This window comes from Metopolophium dirhodum, chromosome 3 (assembly GCF_019925205.1).
Source record: "Metopolophium dirhodum isolate CAU chromosome 3, ASM1992520v1, whole genome shotgun sequence".
Lineage (NCBI taxonomy): Eukaryota > Metazoa > Arthropoda > Insecta > Hemiptera > Aphididae > Metopolophium > Metopolophium dirhodum.
Window position 1 is genome coordinate 39,236,782 of NC_083562.1, and position 21,831 is coordinate 39,258,612.

General features: G+C 29.0%; 1 protein-coding gene across 5 annotated transcripts; it reads right to left on the bottom strand.

Annotated features, from left to right (window-relative positions):
• Positions 1–1,965: 1,965 nt before the first annotated feature.
• On the bottom strand, positions 1,966–21,069 carry LOC132941520 (katanin p60 ATPase-containing subunit A-like 1). Of its 5 annotated transcripts, none has more exons than XM_061009613.1 (11): positions 20,974–21,069; positions 7,090–7,216; positions 6,815–6,996; positions 6,613–6,742; positions 5,735–6,093; positions 5,574–5,676; positions 5,386–5,507; positions 5,118–5,297; positions 4,243–4,510; positions 2,863–2,989; positions 1,966–2,758 (listed from the first exon to the last, which is right to left on the bottom strand). In XM_061009613.1, the coding sequence occupies exons 3-11, from the start codon at positions 6,989–6,991 to the stop codon at positions 2,560–2,562; spliced, it is 1,665 nt and encodes a 554-aa protein (XP_060865596.1). In that variant the 5' UTR covers positions 6,992–6,996; positions 7,090–7,216; positions 20,974–21,069; the 3' UTR covers positions 1,966–2,559. The 5 variants fall into 5 exon arrangements, with proteins under 5 accessions (XP_060865596.1, XP_060865595.1, XP_060865597.1 ...); XM_061009612.1 differs by lacking the exon at positions 20,974–21,069 and adding an exon at positions 19,407–19,722; XM_061009614.1 differs by lacking the exon at positions 20,974–21,069 and adding an exon at positions 18,744–18,936.
• Between the last annotated feature and the right edge of the window lie 762 nt (positions 21,070–21,831).

Sequence of the window (21,831 nt, forward strand, 5' to 3'; positions counted from 1 at the left end):
TCCTCAGAATGGTATTTCATCGTATACCTACGATGATTTATTATTGAATTCAAATTTAACGTATCCATTACAGTGACCCAATCTATAACGAAGACGATACTTACCTATACTCTTCGGCAGGAATGTTAACTTTTGCCCTCTTTTTTAACATATAATATTTCATTAGCAATAAACAAACTTCTTACCATTTAACAATTAAAACATAAAGTTATAAATCACAATTTATCAGTTTCATTGTATATAGGTACTAAGAATATACTTAATAAGTAACTAATAAGTATAATAATTATGTATTGCTTGTTTTTGCTTTATGCATGATGCCTAACGCCTGTATGGGTGAATACAATTATAAACGACCTTAACGCTCGTTAAATACTTTACAATTTTGCATAAATGCTTATTTAAAATAATATGTCATTTTATACCGTCACTCTTCTTCAAACGAGTAATGAAGACGGTTTAGTCTAACAATAATGGGCTTCAGAATTGTTTGATTAATTGCGTCTTCATGAATACTAATTTAACTCAATGACATAGAATCAACAACAAAAAATCACTATTCGATGTGATTATTCGACATAATTGAGTTCAACCGGCTTAAAATAAAAACAATTTTACAAACTACATCAATATTTAAAAATTGAATGACCGATTTATCACAAAATATTGTTGTTGTATAACTTATATCAGAAGAAATAATTATCAAATGTTCGTTATTTTTTAATCCGTATACAAGCTTTTTTTTCAATAATTTGAAATGTTAGAAAAAAAGAGGTTGGTAAATCGACACAGAACGGTCCTCGTAAATGGCATAAAAAATCAATGTATTTTAAAATAATATGATCCTATAGAGTATCCTACTTGAGTATGCCTACCTACCTACATAAAATTTCAAAATTAAGAAATTGAATAATTTAAAGGGGATAAATGAATGTGAGCATGGTTGGAGAATGGACCTGTACGAGTGACGTGCCGAGTCTGCCGGCGAGGTGACGACTGAAAAAGAGAATCATCGGTTGACCGCACCATGGTCCTGACCAAAACCTCCGTGTTTTTCTCCTTGGCGTCCGGTAGCCGGCAGGTGGTTAGAAATTGGGAGAAATTCATTAGGAAAGCACAATACAAAAGGAACGCGAAACAATTTAATGTTACGTATTTAATATAATGTCGATAAAGACGACACACTATACAAGAGAAATAACTGACAAGAACGGACCTAACTGAATCCGAACCGAATAACCGATATAGTGTTAATGGTACATCAAATGATAAGGTGTATTTATGTAATATATTTCCAACTAAATGTATTCATAAAGAATTTTTGTGAAGTTTACAGTGAGTTTTTAAACATAAAATGCATTTACCAACATGTTATCCACCACGGTTTTATAGTTATAAATTATAATACTAGATTTAAAAAATATATAAATGCGATTGTACCTATTTGTAAAAAAACAATTTGGAAATAAAAGTTGCTTAAGCCGCGCAATTATACGCTTTGGGGACAGCTGGAAATAAATATAAATCAGTTATCAATTTTAAATGTTCTTTAATAAGGAAGATTAATTTATTTTGAACTTCTAAAATACAGTGTTTATCAAATATTTCTTATCACTTGTTCTTTTTTGTTTTTAGTCTTCTTCTTAGTATGTATATTAATTAAGTATTTATAGTAATTATTAGTTTACCTATTTTAAGAACTGAATACCTTATCATTACAAGAATTAGATATTCATATCTTTCATCGTAAATACAGATGAATACTTAAATAAGTAAAAAGCATTAAATAATATTGTATATAAATCAATTGTAAATATATATGTAGGATAAATAGTTATTGATATGTATTCAATATAGTATCTATTTTTCATGATAAAGATGGAGTCATTTATCAGAAAATTAAAAATATGCATTATTGAATACAAAACTAGACCAAACGCTGAAAATAACAAACACAAAATAATATTAGGAAAATTTTGTTTTACTCAATAAATTACAAGTGACTTTTTTACAATATAAAATTTAAGGCTGTTGAATAAATTAACAAATAAATTATTATATATAAATCACATTAGGGACCTAGAAGTTACTGATCAACGGTTGTAATCTGAATAGTTAGCATTAAAATTATATAAGTGCGGAACAGATAATTGTATAGAATAAAACATTACAATATTATATCCCATACAGCATATAATAACAGGTAGAATAAATTAAACCAAGATATGACTATTTTTAAATATTTTGATTCAATAAAAATGGCAAGATACTTTAAGTTTTTTTTAGGTTTTAAATTAAACAAATGTAAAATTAAAATTATTCCTCCAGACAAAAAAAAAAAAACTTAAAAAATATTAGTTTCTTTTTCAATACTTTAAGTATGTGTTTTTCGTTGTGAGCATATAAAGTTCAAAAGCTAGCACAGCCATAAACAATTAAAATAAAAAGTAAATAGTATTTAGTCGTCCTCCTATTTCTATACACAATTAACAAAAAAGAAAAAAGAATTCAAAATAATGGTCTGCATAGAAAAAAAATACAGTTCATCATCTGCAACAATTAAGAGGATCCAAATTCGCCCATCCACTTTTCATATTTGGTCAAATCATCTGACGAAACACTTTTGTTGCACTTTGCTATTGCTTCATTAAAATCTTGGAAGGACACTGGCAAATCCACTTCTTCTTTGGCCAATTGCCGAATCTGATCAGGTTTTAATCCAGCAATCTTACGTCTCATTGACATCATAGAAGCGTCCCTAAGTATTATTAAAACACATTAGTGCATGATCTATCTCTCATTGAAAAATGTTGTAAATAAATAATATGTTAATTATGTACATTTAATTAGTACTGTACTTACCTGCAGACGTTAGTGATGTCTGCCCCAGAGTAACCTTTAAGTTTGGTAGCTATCTCTGTTAAGTTTACATCAGGTTCTACTTTAACATCCCTAAGGTTTATTCTCAGTAGCGCTTCTCGACCAGCACCTATAAATAAATGTTTTCGTATTCATTAATAGTGTATTTAAAAAGGCCAATAAACATAATTGTTTACTGAAGATGCCACACATTTGGTAATAGCAATATAGCAATATATATAATAGCATTATTTGGGAGAATTTACAACTCTCTGCTGTATAGATAGACCATTACCTACATTTAAAACAACAACAGTGCTTGATAACCATGCCATTTTATGTTACTCAGCCACATATATATTATTAATTATATACTAATAAAAGTAATTATAAATATATTATATACCATCATGACACTAATGTTTACTTGTAATATGTATAATACAGTTGTAACAGGACAACAACTAATGAATATTGGTTAACACTACAAGACAATAATTAAAATAATTGCCAAAAAAGGTAAACAGTTCATAACATGGGTAATTTGTATTAAGCAGAAAAAATAATCAAATATTCTGTCAAAAAATTTAAGAACATAAGTAGCAAAAACATCAGGAAATTTGTTCTACTATAGGTGTTGAATGTACATTATTAAAGAGTAGGTTGCTGTCACGAATGTGTTAGATTTGAATTTAATGGTAAATCATTGCTTTTGAAAAATAATTCTGAGCAGACAGCCAATGAATATTTCTATTTTATTATATATTTCTATAGATATTAGTACCTAATTTATTTTTGAATTATTAACATGGTTAATTGCACAGAATTATTAACTTTTGCCAGAAACATTTCATGTATTATATTGTTTATTATTAATTAAATAATATATACAATTAAATACAATTAACACATATTATGTACTATATCATGTCAAGTAAATGCTATTATAAATATTTAGTGAACATTTCAAATCTTTACAGTATTCATTTTTTAATTACAAAAATTAGTTTTGATTATAAATTCTAGGGTTTTCTTACATTTTTTTTTATCTATCAGAGTAGTTTTCTAAAGTACTGTGATTTTTTATATTTTAATACCCAAAGTACCAACTAGATCCAATTTGCTACCAAAAACCAAGCTCAGAGTTTAAGATTGATTATTTTTACTGATCCATAATGTGATAACAGTTACAAAAATAAAAATTCAATATATTTATTGTTCCACTCAGAAGAACAGTCATTGTACTCTGCTATTATTTTTCTTAAAATATTTAAAATCATAACACATTTTATTTTTAATTAATAGTTTGGGACTTTTGTTTTATTTTTTTCTATTATAATAATATGTATTTAGAAATTTTAATTGAATATGCTATAAACTTACTGTTGGGTAGAGGAATATATATACGTTTCTCCAGTCTACGCCTAAGTGCCTCATCTATATCCCAAGGGAAATTGGTAGCTGCCAGTACCATCACAATACGGCTAGCCCCTGATTCTTCTTCTGTACTTGTATCACTTAAGCCATCCATTTGGACTAAGAGTTCGGATTTCACTCTTCTGGATGCCTCATGTTCAGACTCTGAGCCTCTCCGCGAACAAAGAGAATCTATTTCATCAATGAATATCGTTGATGGAGCATGAAACCTTGCCTAAGAAAATAATATACACATATTATGCTATTGAGATATTAAAAAATACTGAACAAATTAAATAATTGGAACTTAATATTGTGTATTGTTAACCCAAAGTAACGCACAATTTATTGAATGTCACATTTAGCTGAACAAGGTAAATATTTAACCCATGGTAATTTGTATTGATTTGTGTTAGGTATTTATTTCATATTTTTATACTATCATAAAAATCACAACTCAGAGTGATTTACTACATAATTTATTTTGTTTTGAAATTTAGTTATAAGAAGTATAACAAACAGAATAATTAAATTGTCTAATATACTATATGTCATTAACCATGACTTTGAAAAGTTTTAGCTGGTTAACAACGTACAACATTAATTAAAACTAGACTATATCTATTTATGGTTATGTTATTTTAAGCTTAGAAATAAATTATAATATATATTCACATATAGGATTAAATAATTCTTGACCCTATTTATTATAATATACTAATTTTAGCAAAAATTCTTTAAAGATTATTTTAATGTAATTTTTGTTGATAATATGCTAAACACCTTTTTGATCATTCAATGTTCTTTGATTGTAGTGATAGTACACTTAATATAAGACTTACCATTTCAAATAGGAGTCTGACAAGTTTCTCAGATTCACCTCTATACTTAGAAGTTAGTGTTGATGAAGATACATTAAAGAAAGTAGTTCTACACTCTGTTGCCACTGCTTTTGCAAGCATTGTTTTCCCCGTTCCGGGAGGGCCAACCATTAAGACTCCTTTCCAAGGCCGCCGAATTCCCTTTAAAAAAAATATTTTCACACATTCCCATACATTTAACTTTTCAAACAATTTTACTTGACGTTAAAAAGTAAAAACTTTAATATACCTTAAAAAAATCTGGCATCCACATAGGAAGTACTACCGCTTCTTCTAAGAGACGTTTAGCTTCATCTAATTCAGCTATGTCAGTCCATCTTATATTAGGGTTTTTCTGTACAATATCTCTTTCTATAAAATAAAATAATTAATTAATATATCATAATAATTAGGTAAGTATATTATTTTAATCATTACCTAGCATATCGACAAGGTCTTGATCATAAGAGGAACAATCAAACCGTTTTTCATCTGGTTTCAAAACTTCTTTTTCATCCTTATCTTTATCATTTTTATCACTCTAATAATATAAACATAAAATTATTAAAAAAATCTAAAATCAAAATATTTGTATTTACCGTTCCATTTGTATTATGACCATTAGTATCTTTTTTCGGACCTTTTTTGACATCATCATTTTTTTTTGCTATCTGAGATCTAGTGGCACTGTTACGGGTATTGTTTGGTCCAATTTTTTGATTTCTATTGGCTACTCGTGATATTTCATTACGTCGAGATGTTTTTTGTGGCCTAACTTGTGGCCCGGGTCTATGTTCAACGGGTGATGGGGGTGGCCAGACATCAGGATCATTATTATTTGCTGGGGGCCATTCTAGGGAGCCACTGCCATTAACCTGTTGACGGGTTGTACCAAACCATGACAATCCATCAACGGGTGATATATCCTCATTTCTATCATTTCTATTATTTCTATTCACTAGTAAATAAATAATAAAGAAACAATATTACTAAATTATTTAGATTGATTTTAATTTAAAAACATTTTTTTTTTTAAATTTTGATTGCAATACAGTACATTACAGAATATACAGTCATACAGAAATGTCATCTTCAATTGCAAACAATAAATCTATTTTTAAAAGTTAATAGAAAAATTATAAATCTATAATATGAAAACATTATTGAGCATGTTATAAACTACATGTCATATGTAATTCTGTGCCTAATAAATAATACCCATGAAAATGTCTTGTGTGACAATATAAAAATTGAATGGATAATCCATTTTAGTCGAAAAAATATATATGCTTCACAGTTTAAAGGTCCCCACACACTGCAGTGGTGGCATTAAATTCTATTGTCTTGGTTTTACCGCCGCGTTGAGGGGTGAAATGTGTCTTACAGCAATTCACCGCAACCGCTGCAGTGTGTGGAGACCTTTAAACTGTACCATTGCCAATTTATTGCATTATAAAAACAATTCTAGTATACTCACATGCTGGAGTAGATGCACTCAGTGGCCTCTCATTCCTTTCATAGTCGTTACTTCGTAACTGTTTTAATTTATTTAATGTGTTTGAATACAATTTTAATTGTTCACATTCATCATTAATCTGACGTTGAATCTGGTGACAATAAGTGAAATTTAAACAAAATGACAAACGATAATATAAATTGGTGAAACAGTTATAACTTACGCTTCGCCAGGTTTCTCGCCGTGTTTGAATATCAACAGTAGACAAGAATCGTCCCAATTGTAACTTGGCTCCTTCATAATACACTAATGACGAATCGTAATTTCCGGTCAAAGCCATCTCACGAGCCATGTTAATACTTTCACGTATTTCATCAATCGATACTGCCATAACGGTCATCACAGCTAAAAGCAAAAATGCCAAATTGTTAAAATCCAAAAAAAAAAGACAACTTTAACGTTTGCGTGTGGAAATATTATAATAATTTAGGTACCTACCTTTAATGGTATGAATTTGAGCTAGGGAATAAATTGCGACTAGGACAATATATGATTGTATAATGCATTTCAACGGCACCCATCGTTACGAAATCGGAGCCTTGCGTAGAATAGTAACATAATATTTCTAAAACAAAAAAATTAAAAACACAAATCAAAAAAAAAAATTAAAACGAAAATATTGTTTATATTGTATTGGTTTTTTTTTTTTTTTTTTAACGAATTTACCATTAAATCGTATTGGCCGATAGGTCTCGACGAATAATTGTGAGCATAATCACTAAAAATAATAACAATAATCCTATGATATTTACAAAGTAACCGATAGAATCAAACAACAATCGAACAACCACTGTGACTGTTTAATGATTTAAACGTTTTGTGACAATTTTGTTTTAATTTTTCGAAGGAAAAACATTATCAAATTATGTTATTTTGAGGTACACTCTCTTGTTTAGAACTCAATGACGTTATAAACTGTTATCTTATCAGCGATACATCTCATGCTTAATACATCCTTGCATGGAGCGAAAAAAGCGGGGAAACTAAATAATTCAAATATGGTTACGGTTTCTTATCTCAGAATGACTGAATAAACCCATTTTTACTTACGTTTTCCAACGAGGTATTAAAATGTAAAATATTTATTATATGGACGAACTCGATAAAAAGCATTTCATGTACAAACTTAGTATTTTCGATCGAAAGTCAGAAGGAAAAATATATTTTTGTTGAAACAAATTAATAAACGTAATATAGTTCTATGAACACTTATTATAGATGAACAAGCTGAGGGTTAAAAGGAATGAGGGTGGGATATTCAAAAGATAAATTGTTCGTTAGTTAATTTAAAAAAAATTTAACTGGAGTACAATATTATATGTTTACAGACTTACAGTTTATCACATTTTTAAGCAATACGATCATTTAATTTATATTTATATATTATGACTAAAGGCATTAAAAAAAATATTTTCACACATTCCCATACATTTAACTTTTCAAACAATTTTATTTTACATTAAAAAGTAAAAACTACAATATTGCTCAAAAAAATCTGACACATGTCTTGTGTCAATATTCATCCTAATCATTTTGATCAGGTAGACCAGTGATTCCCAACCTTTTATGAGCTTGATCCTAACATTTGTTAAACTCAACTTTTTGTGACCTTTAAAAATCATATTAGCTAGGTAGGTAATGCAAAAATAATTCTCATTTACACTAAATTATACTAAAAATATGAAGAAAAATAGAAATTACACATACGAGTACACCGATTATTAATTATAGTAGATGCGATAACGATTTTCTTCCTCCGTCTTTTTTGTAGTTAATTATTTTGAAAAGATTCGTTCTTTTAATATTCATAAAAAATCATACCAAAATAATATGTGAATTCTGCGGTAGGAAACCTCCGAGGTAGGCGCAATCAAGACACCTGCCTGGTTCCATCTTTACGATTTAATGTTTCAAGTTTCAACCGTTATAAGATTCTAAATATTACAATATGTGATATGTCAATATGTTATTATTAAAAAAAATATAATCGACAAACATAAAAATGTTAAAATAACTATTAATAACTGGTTATTATTGTACTTAGGATAGTTATATATATGTTTACAAGCAGTTATTATGTATTATTGTCTATTCTATTTGTATTTATATTATTATTTAATTATTATTTGTAAGTAAATTGTTGCTCTCTGCCTTCAACACAAGCTTTGCTTTTAGAATATAGATGATAAAAAAAAAAAATGTCAATATAATATTATATTGGTATTGGGTAGTATACCTTGTATTATCTACCTATATTGCACATATTATTACATACCTAGGTATATTATGTAGATTTATCATACAAATTAATTAATTACCGTAATGTTGTATCCTGCAATTTTCAACTAACATCTAACACGTTATCACCCAATATAATATATTGTGCACTGTTATTGTTGATAATACATTTGAGTCATAATATTTTTATAAATGTAAATTATGAGCATCGGCGGTATAGATAAGGCATAATACCATCATCAAAGTGTATGTAATATGTATTTTATATACGGTCAGTTCACATATATTATGATACATAGTCAGATGCATGTACCTACTTCGGTACTTCGTCATTACATGTACCTCCATTGTTTATACATTTACCATATAAAGCGCGTATATTGTGTCTGTTCTTGACACATTTCTCCTCCGCCGCCGCTTAGACTTTGCTATCGTGTACATACTATATACGTATAATAGTGTAATAGTAAATAGTGTAATGGCGAGCGAAGAAAACGTCAACGCGCAATAATGTTATACCATACGGTGAAATACAGTTTAGCGCACGAGAATCAAAGCAAAAACAGAAGGCCGTCCTATGGTCAGAGTATATATTATAACAGTGTGATGAATGAACACGAGACACAAATACAAACAATACGCGAATATCTGTTGGTAAGTGTTACAAATTACAATAAACATAATATTATTATTATTGTGTATTGTGTTTGTGTACTTGTGTGACACACATGTTAGACGACCGCCGCGTACTGTGTTATTATTTATCAAAAGTCTATACATAGGCTATGATTGAATGCACTATAAAATGCATTTAAAATCACAAATAGCTTAAAATCCACTTTAAATATTCCGATAAATGCACTAAAATAAGAATTAAAATTGTTTAATCAAAATATTAAAAACCCATAAAGTAGGTATACCTATAATTTCTAACCTATTTAAAAGAAAAATCCATATTTTTATATTGTAATTAACATATCGATTTTCTTTTTATGTACATTATGTAAATAGTATTTATTCAATTGATTTGTTGAAGGTACTTTAACCAAATTACAATTCTCATTATTTTACATTTAAGTTTTGAAAAAACCAAAAAAATGGTTCAAAAATTTCACAAATTTTGAAATTTGAAAAAATGGTTCAAACTTGAATTCATTGTTACATCATTCAAACTTTGTAATAAAGAAGCTTTATCTTATTACTAAAATAATACAAGTTAATTTTGCTACCAATTTACAGCCCTATTTATGGTACCTACATATTATTATGTCGTCCTATTTACATAATATATATATAAAAAGAAAATCGATATGTTAATTGTTAAGTCAAGTGACCAAAATTAAACTAAAACGTCTAAGCGTGGTTAGTAGTAAAAAAAAAATTATTTACTTGCAATTAATACAGTACGATAATACTGACCTTGGAAATTAATAAAAATTAAAAACTAAAATGAAGGTGTAGGTAGCTTTATAATATAATGATTAACATTTAAGAATATATTAACACTACCTATTATGCAGTGTTAATATTTTCATATGGTAATCCACCGAAAATATGTAAATATAAACTATACGTTATGTGTAGGAATTACTTTATCATACATCAAAATATGTATATGTATATGTTCTAGTATATGTATTATGTGTTTAGATTTATTGGTAGGTAAAAGTATTATGGCTTTGGAGCGTGCAAAGTATTGACGTAAAACCGTATAGCGTAAAAGTTTATTATTTAGTTTATCAAATATTATACATGGGTAAACCTATCTATATGCGTCTAAGCACAAACGTGGCTATAATATATTATAGACTATATTCATCTATAATATAGTTATCGATTACTGGCAAAGAAAGTTTTTTTTAAACCAAGTTAAAATAATTTATTACGCGAACTTTAGTAAAATATTTTACGATACTCTGCAATATGATCCACATATCTTGTCATCATTGAAACACGAAATATTTTCTATTGAATTTAATCATTGTAAATATATTAATTATCCAAAGGATTTTTGTTGATGTTACAACCACCATTTAACGATTTGTTGATTTGAATACCTATAACATGTAAAATGTAAATAATATAATAAAAATGTAATAACTAGGATAAAAATATAGGTCAACGTTCTGTGAGAAATATTTTAATACGAACCAAAATATTATATATATATATTATTTATTATATTATTATACAACCAAAAATTGTACGTTAACATTTTTTAAACTCTTTCCTATTTTAAAATATTTAAAATTAAAATTAATAACTTGACAACCCTTGCAAGTATATTATATAATATTATACTGGCATTGTTAAAGAAACCGAGTTTAATCGTAAATATTGAAGGGATCTTTAATGTCCTAGCGACCTTTAGATTTTGCTTGCATTGTTCGTTGTTACGCACAGTATGATATTTTTACAAGTGTACACTAAAATACTTTAAAGTTTATGCAACGTAAATTATCAAATTATATAAATATAATATATATATATTAAAATCATGTATTTGAATATGAATATTCAGTAGAATAATGAATTGAGTAACAATATGTAAATACTATATTGTACCTATATACATAATAATATTATACAACAATTATACGCTTTTGAAACATATTAGTTATTGGACTTTAATAATATAGAGAGTAGGTATATATTTCGTTTTTTATTTTAAATACACACAAGTACCACACGAAAGTCGATATCTGCACAAAAATGAACCCGAGACAACATTCCTGTATTGTTTTCGTATTTTTCACTCGAAAAACTTCGCGCCATAAACAAACTGGTTCAGGCCGATCTCGTATATAGACGAACGCGACTTTCTATATTCTTCAACACAATGAAATGGAAACAACTAATAATAATAATAATCGGCGGATCGAAACTCATAAATACCGATATAGACCATTTGATGATTAACATCAATAATGCTGCAGGGATAAAAGTGCATTCATAATACCATAGTCTATATAACTGCGAGGCTGTGAACATAATGTTTACACTTTTTATTTCAAAAATAATGAAATCGCAAATAATACTTATAATTCGGAACTGCACAAGTGTACAACGCATAATATATGTGACGTGTGTACTACTCGCTAATTACGCCAATTATATTATATTATGTTATAATAAATACAATATAAAATACCTAGGTATATAGAATATAAAATATCGAATATTACGTTTCATCGACAGAAATTTGTACGGCATTATTAACCGTGTTTATTCGATTTAAACTTAAATATTAACGATACTGCTTTTAAACTAATTTCAAATTAATGTTAAAAAATGCAAACTATGGTGTGTAAAACTATAAAATATTATCGTTGAGGAATGACCAAGAATCAAATTATGATTATTGATTAAAATATTTTATAATATACCTACCTACATTATACAATATACCATGCAATGAATTATTTATTGCGACTTCTGTGAATACCCATATAATATACTGAAAATATAATATTATAGTGTTGTTTATCCTATAAACTTTGAAGTTATTGAAATGATAGATTCAAAGTTAGTATATGATAATATATTATTATATGATCGAGCGTTGGCCCGTAGTATTTGATGTTTTGACACACTGAACAACAAATATTCAAACTGAAGACACCACAGTACCACACACATATTTATACAAGTGTTATATATATATAATATGTATGCGTGTGTACGGCAAGTTACCATAAACGAACATCAAAAATTACTAATAATAAAATATATGAATATATATACAGTATACACCTCCAGTCGCCACTCTCCAGAGTAGAACCTTGTGAATTGTGTTGCACATATTGTTTAACTAAACATGTATTATGTATATCTGTTCATAAATTACGGTATGTTTTAAGTACACAAATTGTCCTCAAGTGTAAAATATATATACACATTTATATACCTCTTATTATTTCTGTGATGGATATTATATATTATTATCATTTCTCGATTTACCTGGTGAACTATATTGTTACAAAACATAATCGTACCGGATGTATATCAGACGTTTTCGTTATTTATAATACGTATTTTCAGTTCAGTTCAAGTATAACTGTATGTAATCTATTATCTACTTCATTATAATGTATACATGAATCTTTTCGAAGTTCCTACATAGGTATACAGGCAAAGAAATTATATTTGTTTCTAAAACAATAGATTATAATAGGTACGTTGTGTATACGCAAGGTAGATTGAAAGAAAAAGTGAGCCTTTACAGAAAAAAAAGTACTTAAATACAGTATTTATATAGTATTTTATACATATAGGAATCGTATCGAGTATCGACGAAACGGAAGATTGTAAATAAATAGTCCTTATTTTTTGTTCGACATTTTGGGTAGGTAAACATTGAACAATAGGTAATCGTTTTTCAGCGACATTTTAAATGAGATTGTGACCTATCCTATTTTTTTGTTTTCATATTACTAGAACGTTTCGAAACAAGTGTTTGGCTTAATAGATTATGGGCGAGATGTCACGTAGGTATAGTTGAAACACGTGCTAAATTAAAAAAAAAGAATAAATAATAATGTCTAATTTTCTATTCATCGAACCGCGTGTATAGATAATTTTTACATTTATAAAATATGATAATAATCGATTACACAAATCCTATAGCGGTGACTGGCGATTATGAAACAAAAGTTGTAGCGCGGTGCTAATAAACGCTAATACAATACTGTGTTTATAAGTGCGTTTACTCTAGTGTGCATGTGTTCTTGTATACATGTATGTATGGTAATATGGTATATTATTATATTGTTTCTCCGTGAAAACATGGGTAACAAATACATATCGTACTTACATAATTATTATTATATTATGTAGTCTATGTGACTATGTATATAATATGAGAATTAAAGAACGAAAGATTTGTAATAGGTATACGAATTGCACAAAAGAAAATACGCTGCGAGTTCGTCGGGTCACACGAATCGTCAAATAACAGCGCTCTATTGTTTTGAAATGAATTGGGTTAATTGTTTGGATTTATATAAGACATTAAGACAGCAAAATTAACATACATTTTAAGTACATAGGACATTATAATATGCATAAGATATTATGTAAAAAAACAACAATAACAAAATATTTAATAAGACATTCAATTTGATTTGTTTTTAAAATAAATAAAATACTACCAATTGATTTAAATGTATTTGAAACTTATAACGACGCTCGACGTATGACCAGACACGGTTTAGTTGTGAATAATATTATTTATAGTAATCGCTTTTTTACAAATATTATTATACATATTAAAAAATATAATTGATGGTATCAAGACGTATCTATAGCCCCCCCCCCCCCCCCAATTTATTGATTTGACCTTACAACTTTATCAAAGATTACAAAAAAAAAATAAAAAGTGTAAATAAAAGACAATATATTGTATTTGTATTTTTTGTATTTTTTTGTGAGACTTAGCCCCCCCCCCCCTACAAAAAATTCCTGGCTACGCCACTGAGACGTATCAACTATAATATTATTATAATATACCATTATACTAGTCCAATGCTAAGAATCATGATGTTGGCTAATGTGAACGCATCATTCCTTAGTTGATTTTTATATTCTTATAATATTATGTATAGCTGTTGAATGTTGATATATAGTTATATTTATATTTTTATATCACAATTTTTATTTTGACTCATAATTAATAATTTAGTTTAGCATTAACTTCAATTCGTTTTATACATATTAATTAACATTATATTGTATATTTTTAATTTGGACTGACCAGAACTTTTTTAAATAAATATGTCCTCGTGATATTAAATGTTAAAAATTAATAAATGTTATTGTGTGAGATTATATCATTACAATTATATTTCAAATACTTTAAAAATGTTAACAACCTATTTAATATTAGAAAAATAATTCCATTTTGAGGTGAACAATGTATCACTGAACGCTTTGAACGTTATCGTATTATCGTATTAATAAAAAAAAGTTTAAAAGGATTAGCTATAGTGTTGTATACACTTGTACGTATGTAAAAAATGAATCTGATTATATATCTATTGACATTAAACATAATATGTATTACAAAGTTTACAAAAAACATTCTTGTTTTTTTTTTTATCGTAATAATAATACACATTTGTATAATAATAATAATAATAACACCAACAACAATGTACAATACACAATGGAATATGGATACATACAAAAGTGCGTAACTGAGTTGCAGTGTGGCATGAAAATGTTTTATAGGTACAAGGAAATAATATTTATTACTACAATTATCACTATTATAATATGTTCTAGATGTGCTTAAAATTAATATTATTGTCTTAAGTAATTTACTATTTAGCTAATAATAAAAACTGATTACTTTGTACTTAATAATACAAATATCATTGTGATTTGAGTTTAAGAAGCGTATAGTATTTGTTTTGCAATAATTTGTGTATTGATTTAAAGCAATATATTTAAATAAATATTGTGAAAACGTTCATTTATTTTGTGACTTAAACTTTAAAGTAATTACATACTAAACTAACATCGTTAACTAATTTATAATATTAAATTAATATAAATTAATATAGTATAGGTAGGTATAGGTATAGTGAAGAACAACGTACTAGATATTATAATTGTTTATTAACGATTGAGTATAATACGTAGGCGTACTTCACTACTTCATACGTAAATCCTTTTTGTAGGTAGGTAGTCTAAATAATTTAATTTATTTGTCCTTGGTGACTTTGATGTTTTGAATAAAATATTTTAATTTACGTGTAGAGTCTAAAAAATACTTACAGAAATTAATATTTTGCATAAAACGGTATTTTTATTTTTAAAACATTCTAAATTATTTATAATATAACATATCGTTCGTATATAATTATCAAAAATTGTATGCATTTTCATTTATTTAATACTATAATGTCTTTCGTCTTACGTATTATACATATACTAATTAATATTATAATTTATAATGGTATCATCCCAGTTTACACCCATCGATTGCGTACACAGGGTACCTATACCTAATACCTACATACATATTATATATTTATAATATTGGTGCATTATATACATACATATATCGAAATTGCTTTCGTATAAAACATTTGATTATATTACATAGTTATTGTGTATACAAATTATCAACTATACTTTTCGAATGTATACCTATCAGCTAATACTATAATTGCATTAATTAGTGACTTAAAAGCTGCTTCGGCACTAATGGTAATCCTATACATATACACTTGTCAAACATCCAAATAGTTATTAGCATATAATTTAGTGTAGGTTTTTTCGTTTGTTTTTGAAACACTTAACATTATATTATACTTTAAATGGGTATAACATGTATACCTAGGTACCTGCGCGCTTGCGGTTAATTATAATATTTATAAGTGTCGATCGAAACGAGCATCGTAAAAGGGAGCTGCTACTCGCTGTACAAAATTTTAATACTGTTTTGACGACGGAATGAATTAAAATATCACCTAGATACTGAATATAATATAAAGGGTCAAAGTGAACGACTATGACGTATATATGGTATAGGATACCTGAACATGTATGATTTTTTTTTTTATTTAGTATTATTTACATTTACCTAACACCTAAATGTGTCATAATATTATCCGCGTCCCAACTGACTATTATAACTGCGCATTATCACAGCGTGGGTAATTCGATAATGTCCGCACATAATATAATAACAATAATATTATTATGTAGGGCCGCTTGGATACCGTGTCCGAGTGTTGTAGAAATATTTACGATCACGATGCACGCATAAAATATAATATTATAATATATCATTATTCAATTAATTATTTGGATATAAAAATAAAAATATATCGTATGCTCGTTCTTGGTGTTGGTAAGGATATATTATCCCTAGACCCTAATTGTCCAGTGGCGGATATAGAATTTTTTTTTATTCAATACTATAAAAATGCTATGCCCATATCGTAGGGTGAGTTCGAGAACATTCACATTGCACAGGTGAGCACGTGAGGTACCTATTCATTCATCAGTCACTTTCGTTGTGTCCATCGCTGTAAGACCACTAAAAATATGATGCCTGATGAATTAAGACATTAAGTACAGCCGAACTTGAAGCCATTGCGTTAGAAGAAGTGGAAACAAAAAAAACTACTAAAAGAAAATATGCCGTACATCAACTGAACGAAAATAGTAGAAGAAAAGGACAATTTCAACAAATTTACGGTAACTTACGTAAATGCCCATAGAAATGTTTTCTTTCTATCAAATGTCGATATACAAACATTTGATAAATTAAAAATGTTAGTTAAATTTATAGTTAAAAAATAGTTGTATGTTTATTAAACATATGTCCACAATAATTTGCTATATGAGTGTTTAAATTTAGAATTTTAACAAAATTCATCAAAATCCCGATAATTTGCAAGTTATTTCGAGTTAGAAATGTATAAAAAATGTTTTATTACTTCTATATTTTAGATATGATAATGTAAAATTTGCTAAATGTTACGCACTTGTAAGACGGAGACAACAAATTTCGGTGTAACGTCCTCTTAATAATTTATCTCTGTGTTTTTAATTATCATTTATCTTAGTGTTACCAAAAAACTGTACCCCCCCCCCCCCCCCCTCGCAAGAAAAGTCTGCTCATGCCTATGTCGGTAGTTAATAGTTCGTTAATTAAGTGTAGGTATAACTGTATAACTAATATAAATAGTAACTCATAAGCCGGTATTTAAAGTTTAGATGAGCTGTGTGCAGTGTGTTAATACTTTAATAGTAAGTCAGCATTTTACTGGGTACTCTTGTGAGTCTTGTGCCATTTCACAACTCCGCTCGGCGCTCGTCTAAACTTTAAATGATAATAATAATAAATAATTTCTTTATTGCTAGTTAAAATATTGTACAAGAGAGAAAATAATATACTTTTATACTCGTGCGAAATTCGATAATTTATAATAATAAGTATCACATTGTGTATAATATATATATATACGCTATACCCATGTTTATACATAATAAATAATAATATAGAGTTGATTTCGTCATAACCATGTATGTTATAGCCGTATAACGTCATGGTGTAGATATTATGTATGTCTGCTTAGTCTTCACAAAATATAATATACATCATAATATTATATTATAGAAGTTTCTATTTCATTATTATCGATGGCGTTCACTCTATAATAATTTGTAGCATTAATAACTAATTAGGTACTTAATAATAATAATAAGCTAATAATAAATGATTTATTTTACACCGTACGTAGGGGTGGATCAGCCCATCAGTGGATAAATTGATATGTATTTCTTCATCGTCAGCGCTTCATTTTAAAACGTAATTTATATTTTCGTTCATTGTTCATTGAATTTAAATAAAAATTAAACGGATGACTAAAAAACCAAATACGTGGGGGTCGTGGTGGTCAAACGTGTATGTCAAAGGGGGAGGGGATGTGGCTGATTTTTTAATATACACTATTGGATCGACATTAAAAATATTATTTATGGGCACCGTTTTATGTCTATAGATAAGTTATTATGAATATTTAAAAAATGGTCAGGGAGGGATCTATCCCTATCACCCTCGCACCATCCGTTGGACCATCACTGCGTGGGACTACAATTTCATTCTCTCCACACAAGAACGCCATACTAAGAACGTATATACGATTCGGTATGTAAGAAATATAATGATATAATTTATTATATTAAATACATAAATAAGAATAATAAATATAAATTAATTATAATAATAATAATATTTATATTATAATGGGTATGGTTTTAAGACGTCTAATATTGTGTTGCTATCAAAAATATTTATGTTTTATACGGTTCGCTTTGTATTTTTGGTAGGTACATACGTCTGGTATTTGATGTACCTATTATTGCAGCGATGATTGACGATGTTGATTTTGTGTTGGCCGGTTAAAATTGCGCGTAATTGGCGTAGGACGCGGTGAACGGATTTGTATTTTTCTGTGTCGTTTTGAAATATTTCCCGGCGAGGATCAAAAACAAAAACAACGCCTATACACAAACAACGCCTCTGCACTGACCATATATACCACGAGTACCTAATTGATATATTATATGTATATTAGAAACGCACGGTTATAGGGTGCAGCCGTGAGTTGTAAAATTTAAGTCGCGCAGTCCGGTGCGGCGGGTGCAGTAACAGTGATTTCGTGTATTTTAACAAATAAAAATCGCATACTGCAGCTGCTGCAGCGTCCGGATGGAGGACGGGGGCGGTACTACGTATATGGGTTCAAATATTTTTTTTTTCTAATGTACCTCTATTAGATTGCTACGACGGCGTAGGAGTGACACTTCCGATTCCGCCAGACCCGGAATAAGAGTTAAAATAATATTAATAAAAGGTTAGAATACCTAATTGATATATTTATGTATATTATAAACGCGCGATTATAGGGCGCAGCCTTGAGTTGTAAAATCCAAGTTCGGTGCGGCGGTATCAGAAATTGTGATTTCGTATATTTTAACAAATAATAATCTAGGCATACCTGCAGCAGCTGCAGCATCCGGACGGAGGACGCGGACGGTACTACTATGTATGCATGTGTATGGGTTCAAATTTATAATTTATAATTTATAATGCACCTATAGTAGACTGCGACGACGGCGTAGGAGTGACACTCCCGATTCCGCCGGAATAAGAGTTATACAGGCCAATCCAATAAGGGGAGAACCGAAAAAAAGCGTCTCGGCCGAACCGGTTGTATAAAAATATAAATATTATATTATAGTCGTGCGGTCGCACTCACGACCACGCGCGCCACCACCAAAAAGACGATAACGACGCCGACGAAACGCGATGAGCTAATATCAACGACTGACGATAAAAAGTGAGGTCGCGGAGCACGCGGTCGCAGATGTTGCGTGGACCCGCGGCGGCGTGCTAACTCTCCCACGGCGCGCGGCCTATGTACGGTTCGAAGATACGGCGTGCGCGCGCGGCGGCGACCGTTAATATTATACTCAATATTAATTATTAAATTCTATAAACGAAAATTTCACGATAACGTAACGTCAATAATAATTATCCACAATAGTATACAAAAACATTTGAATAAAGACGATGATTACAATTTCTGCGTTAATATATTGCTACTGCGTCTGCACACTGTTTCGTGTCTCGATATATTTTGTATATTGTGTTATGATAAAAGCAAACTTTTATACTTTCATAGGTATTTCAATTAGTTAAACTAATAAAATACGTAGTGCGTATGAAAAAAAATTCGATATTTCAATATTGAAATTATTTTTCAAGAATACTTTACTTTTCGGAAAATAGTAAACTATATAATATTATAGCTGAGGTATTTAATCAACTCGTCACAAAAATATCGAATATAATATCATTATATTTTATAATATAATTTATAAAATCTAACGAATTTGCAATTTTAAAAGGTTGTTCATTGGGGTCTTCATATTTCTTATATAAAAATATAAGTATATAATGTGTGTGTGTATCGGCTTAACTAAGAGGGAAAGAGTCTAGACTGCTAGGTAGAGGTTACTAGGTTAGTTACCACAAAAGGCATTTATATATAGTTGATAGTTCTAACCTGAAACCTAAATAAATGTCTTTATGGCTTTAAAAAATGTACTGTTTTTATTCAATCACGTGGTATATATACGCCACTGTTACGTGCTGCCTCTTATATTATATTACATACGGGATAACATTTTTATCAATTTCGCCCCTTTTTTTATATAAATTCTAAATCCTATATTTGAACACGTGCAGTAAATAGTAATGCGCACTGTGATGTACTGTTTTGTAAGACTATAACGGCCGTATAATACGTCGTTACCGGGGCACACTTTTTCGATTTCGACCGTGGTAGTCTCTAGTAGAAAACCGACAGTCAACATAATTATGTTATCGTGACAGATGTGAATAATTTCTCTCTCTCTATGTCTGCCTGTTCGTCTGGCTATCACTATTTCTTCGTCGTCGCCACATTACAATATATAAGTACTATATAATACCGATATATATATATATATATATTATATATTAATATTATACACAACATCATAATGATCGTTCGACTTTACCTTTCCCGCACCATAATAGGACGTATGCCGCTGCGCAAGGTCCGTGGCCGGCCGGTCTTCAATGACACCGCAGCTGCGAATGCGTACGGTTTTACCTAACCTTTTTTTATATAAATTCTAAATCCTATATTTGAACACGTGCAGTAAATAGTAATGCGCACTGTGATGTACTGTTTTGTAAGACTATAACGGCCGTATAATACGTCGTTACCGGGGCACACTTTTTCGATTTCGACCGTGGTAGTCTCTAGTAGAAAACCGACAGTCAACATAATTATGTTATCGTGACAGATGTGAATAATTTCTCTCTCTCTATGTCTGCCTGTTCGTCTGGCTATCACTATTTCTTCGTCGTCGCCACATTACAATATATAAGTACTATATAATACCGATATATATATATATATATATTATATATTAATATTATACACAACATCATAATGATCGTTCGACTTTACCTTTCCCGCACCATAATAGGACGTATGCCGCTGCGCAAGGTCCGTGGCCGGCCGGTCTTCAATGACACCGCAGCTGCGAATGCGTACGGTTTTTGCTCGCAAATATAATATATTATATATAATTATATTATAATATTATGTTATATAAATTATTAATTTTTTAGTTTATTGTTCTATTAAAAAATCGTATCCGAGAATAAAACGCACTGATCGTTCACACACGCGTACGATACACCGAAACGTCGTACGAGAATATAATATTATTTTTTACGGAAAAACAAAACGACTACGCGTGTGTCGGCATACATTATCATATTGTATTATAAACGATATTTTGATTATATTTTTGAAACCTCACATAATAATATAATCGTCTTAGTTATTAAAGTCGTGATAATAT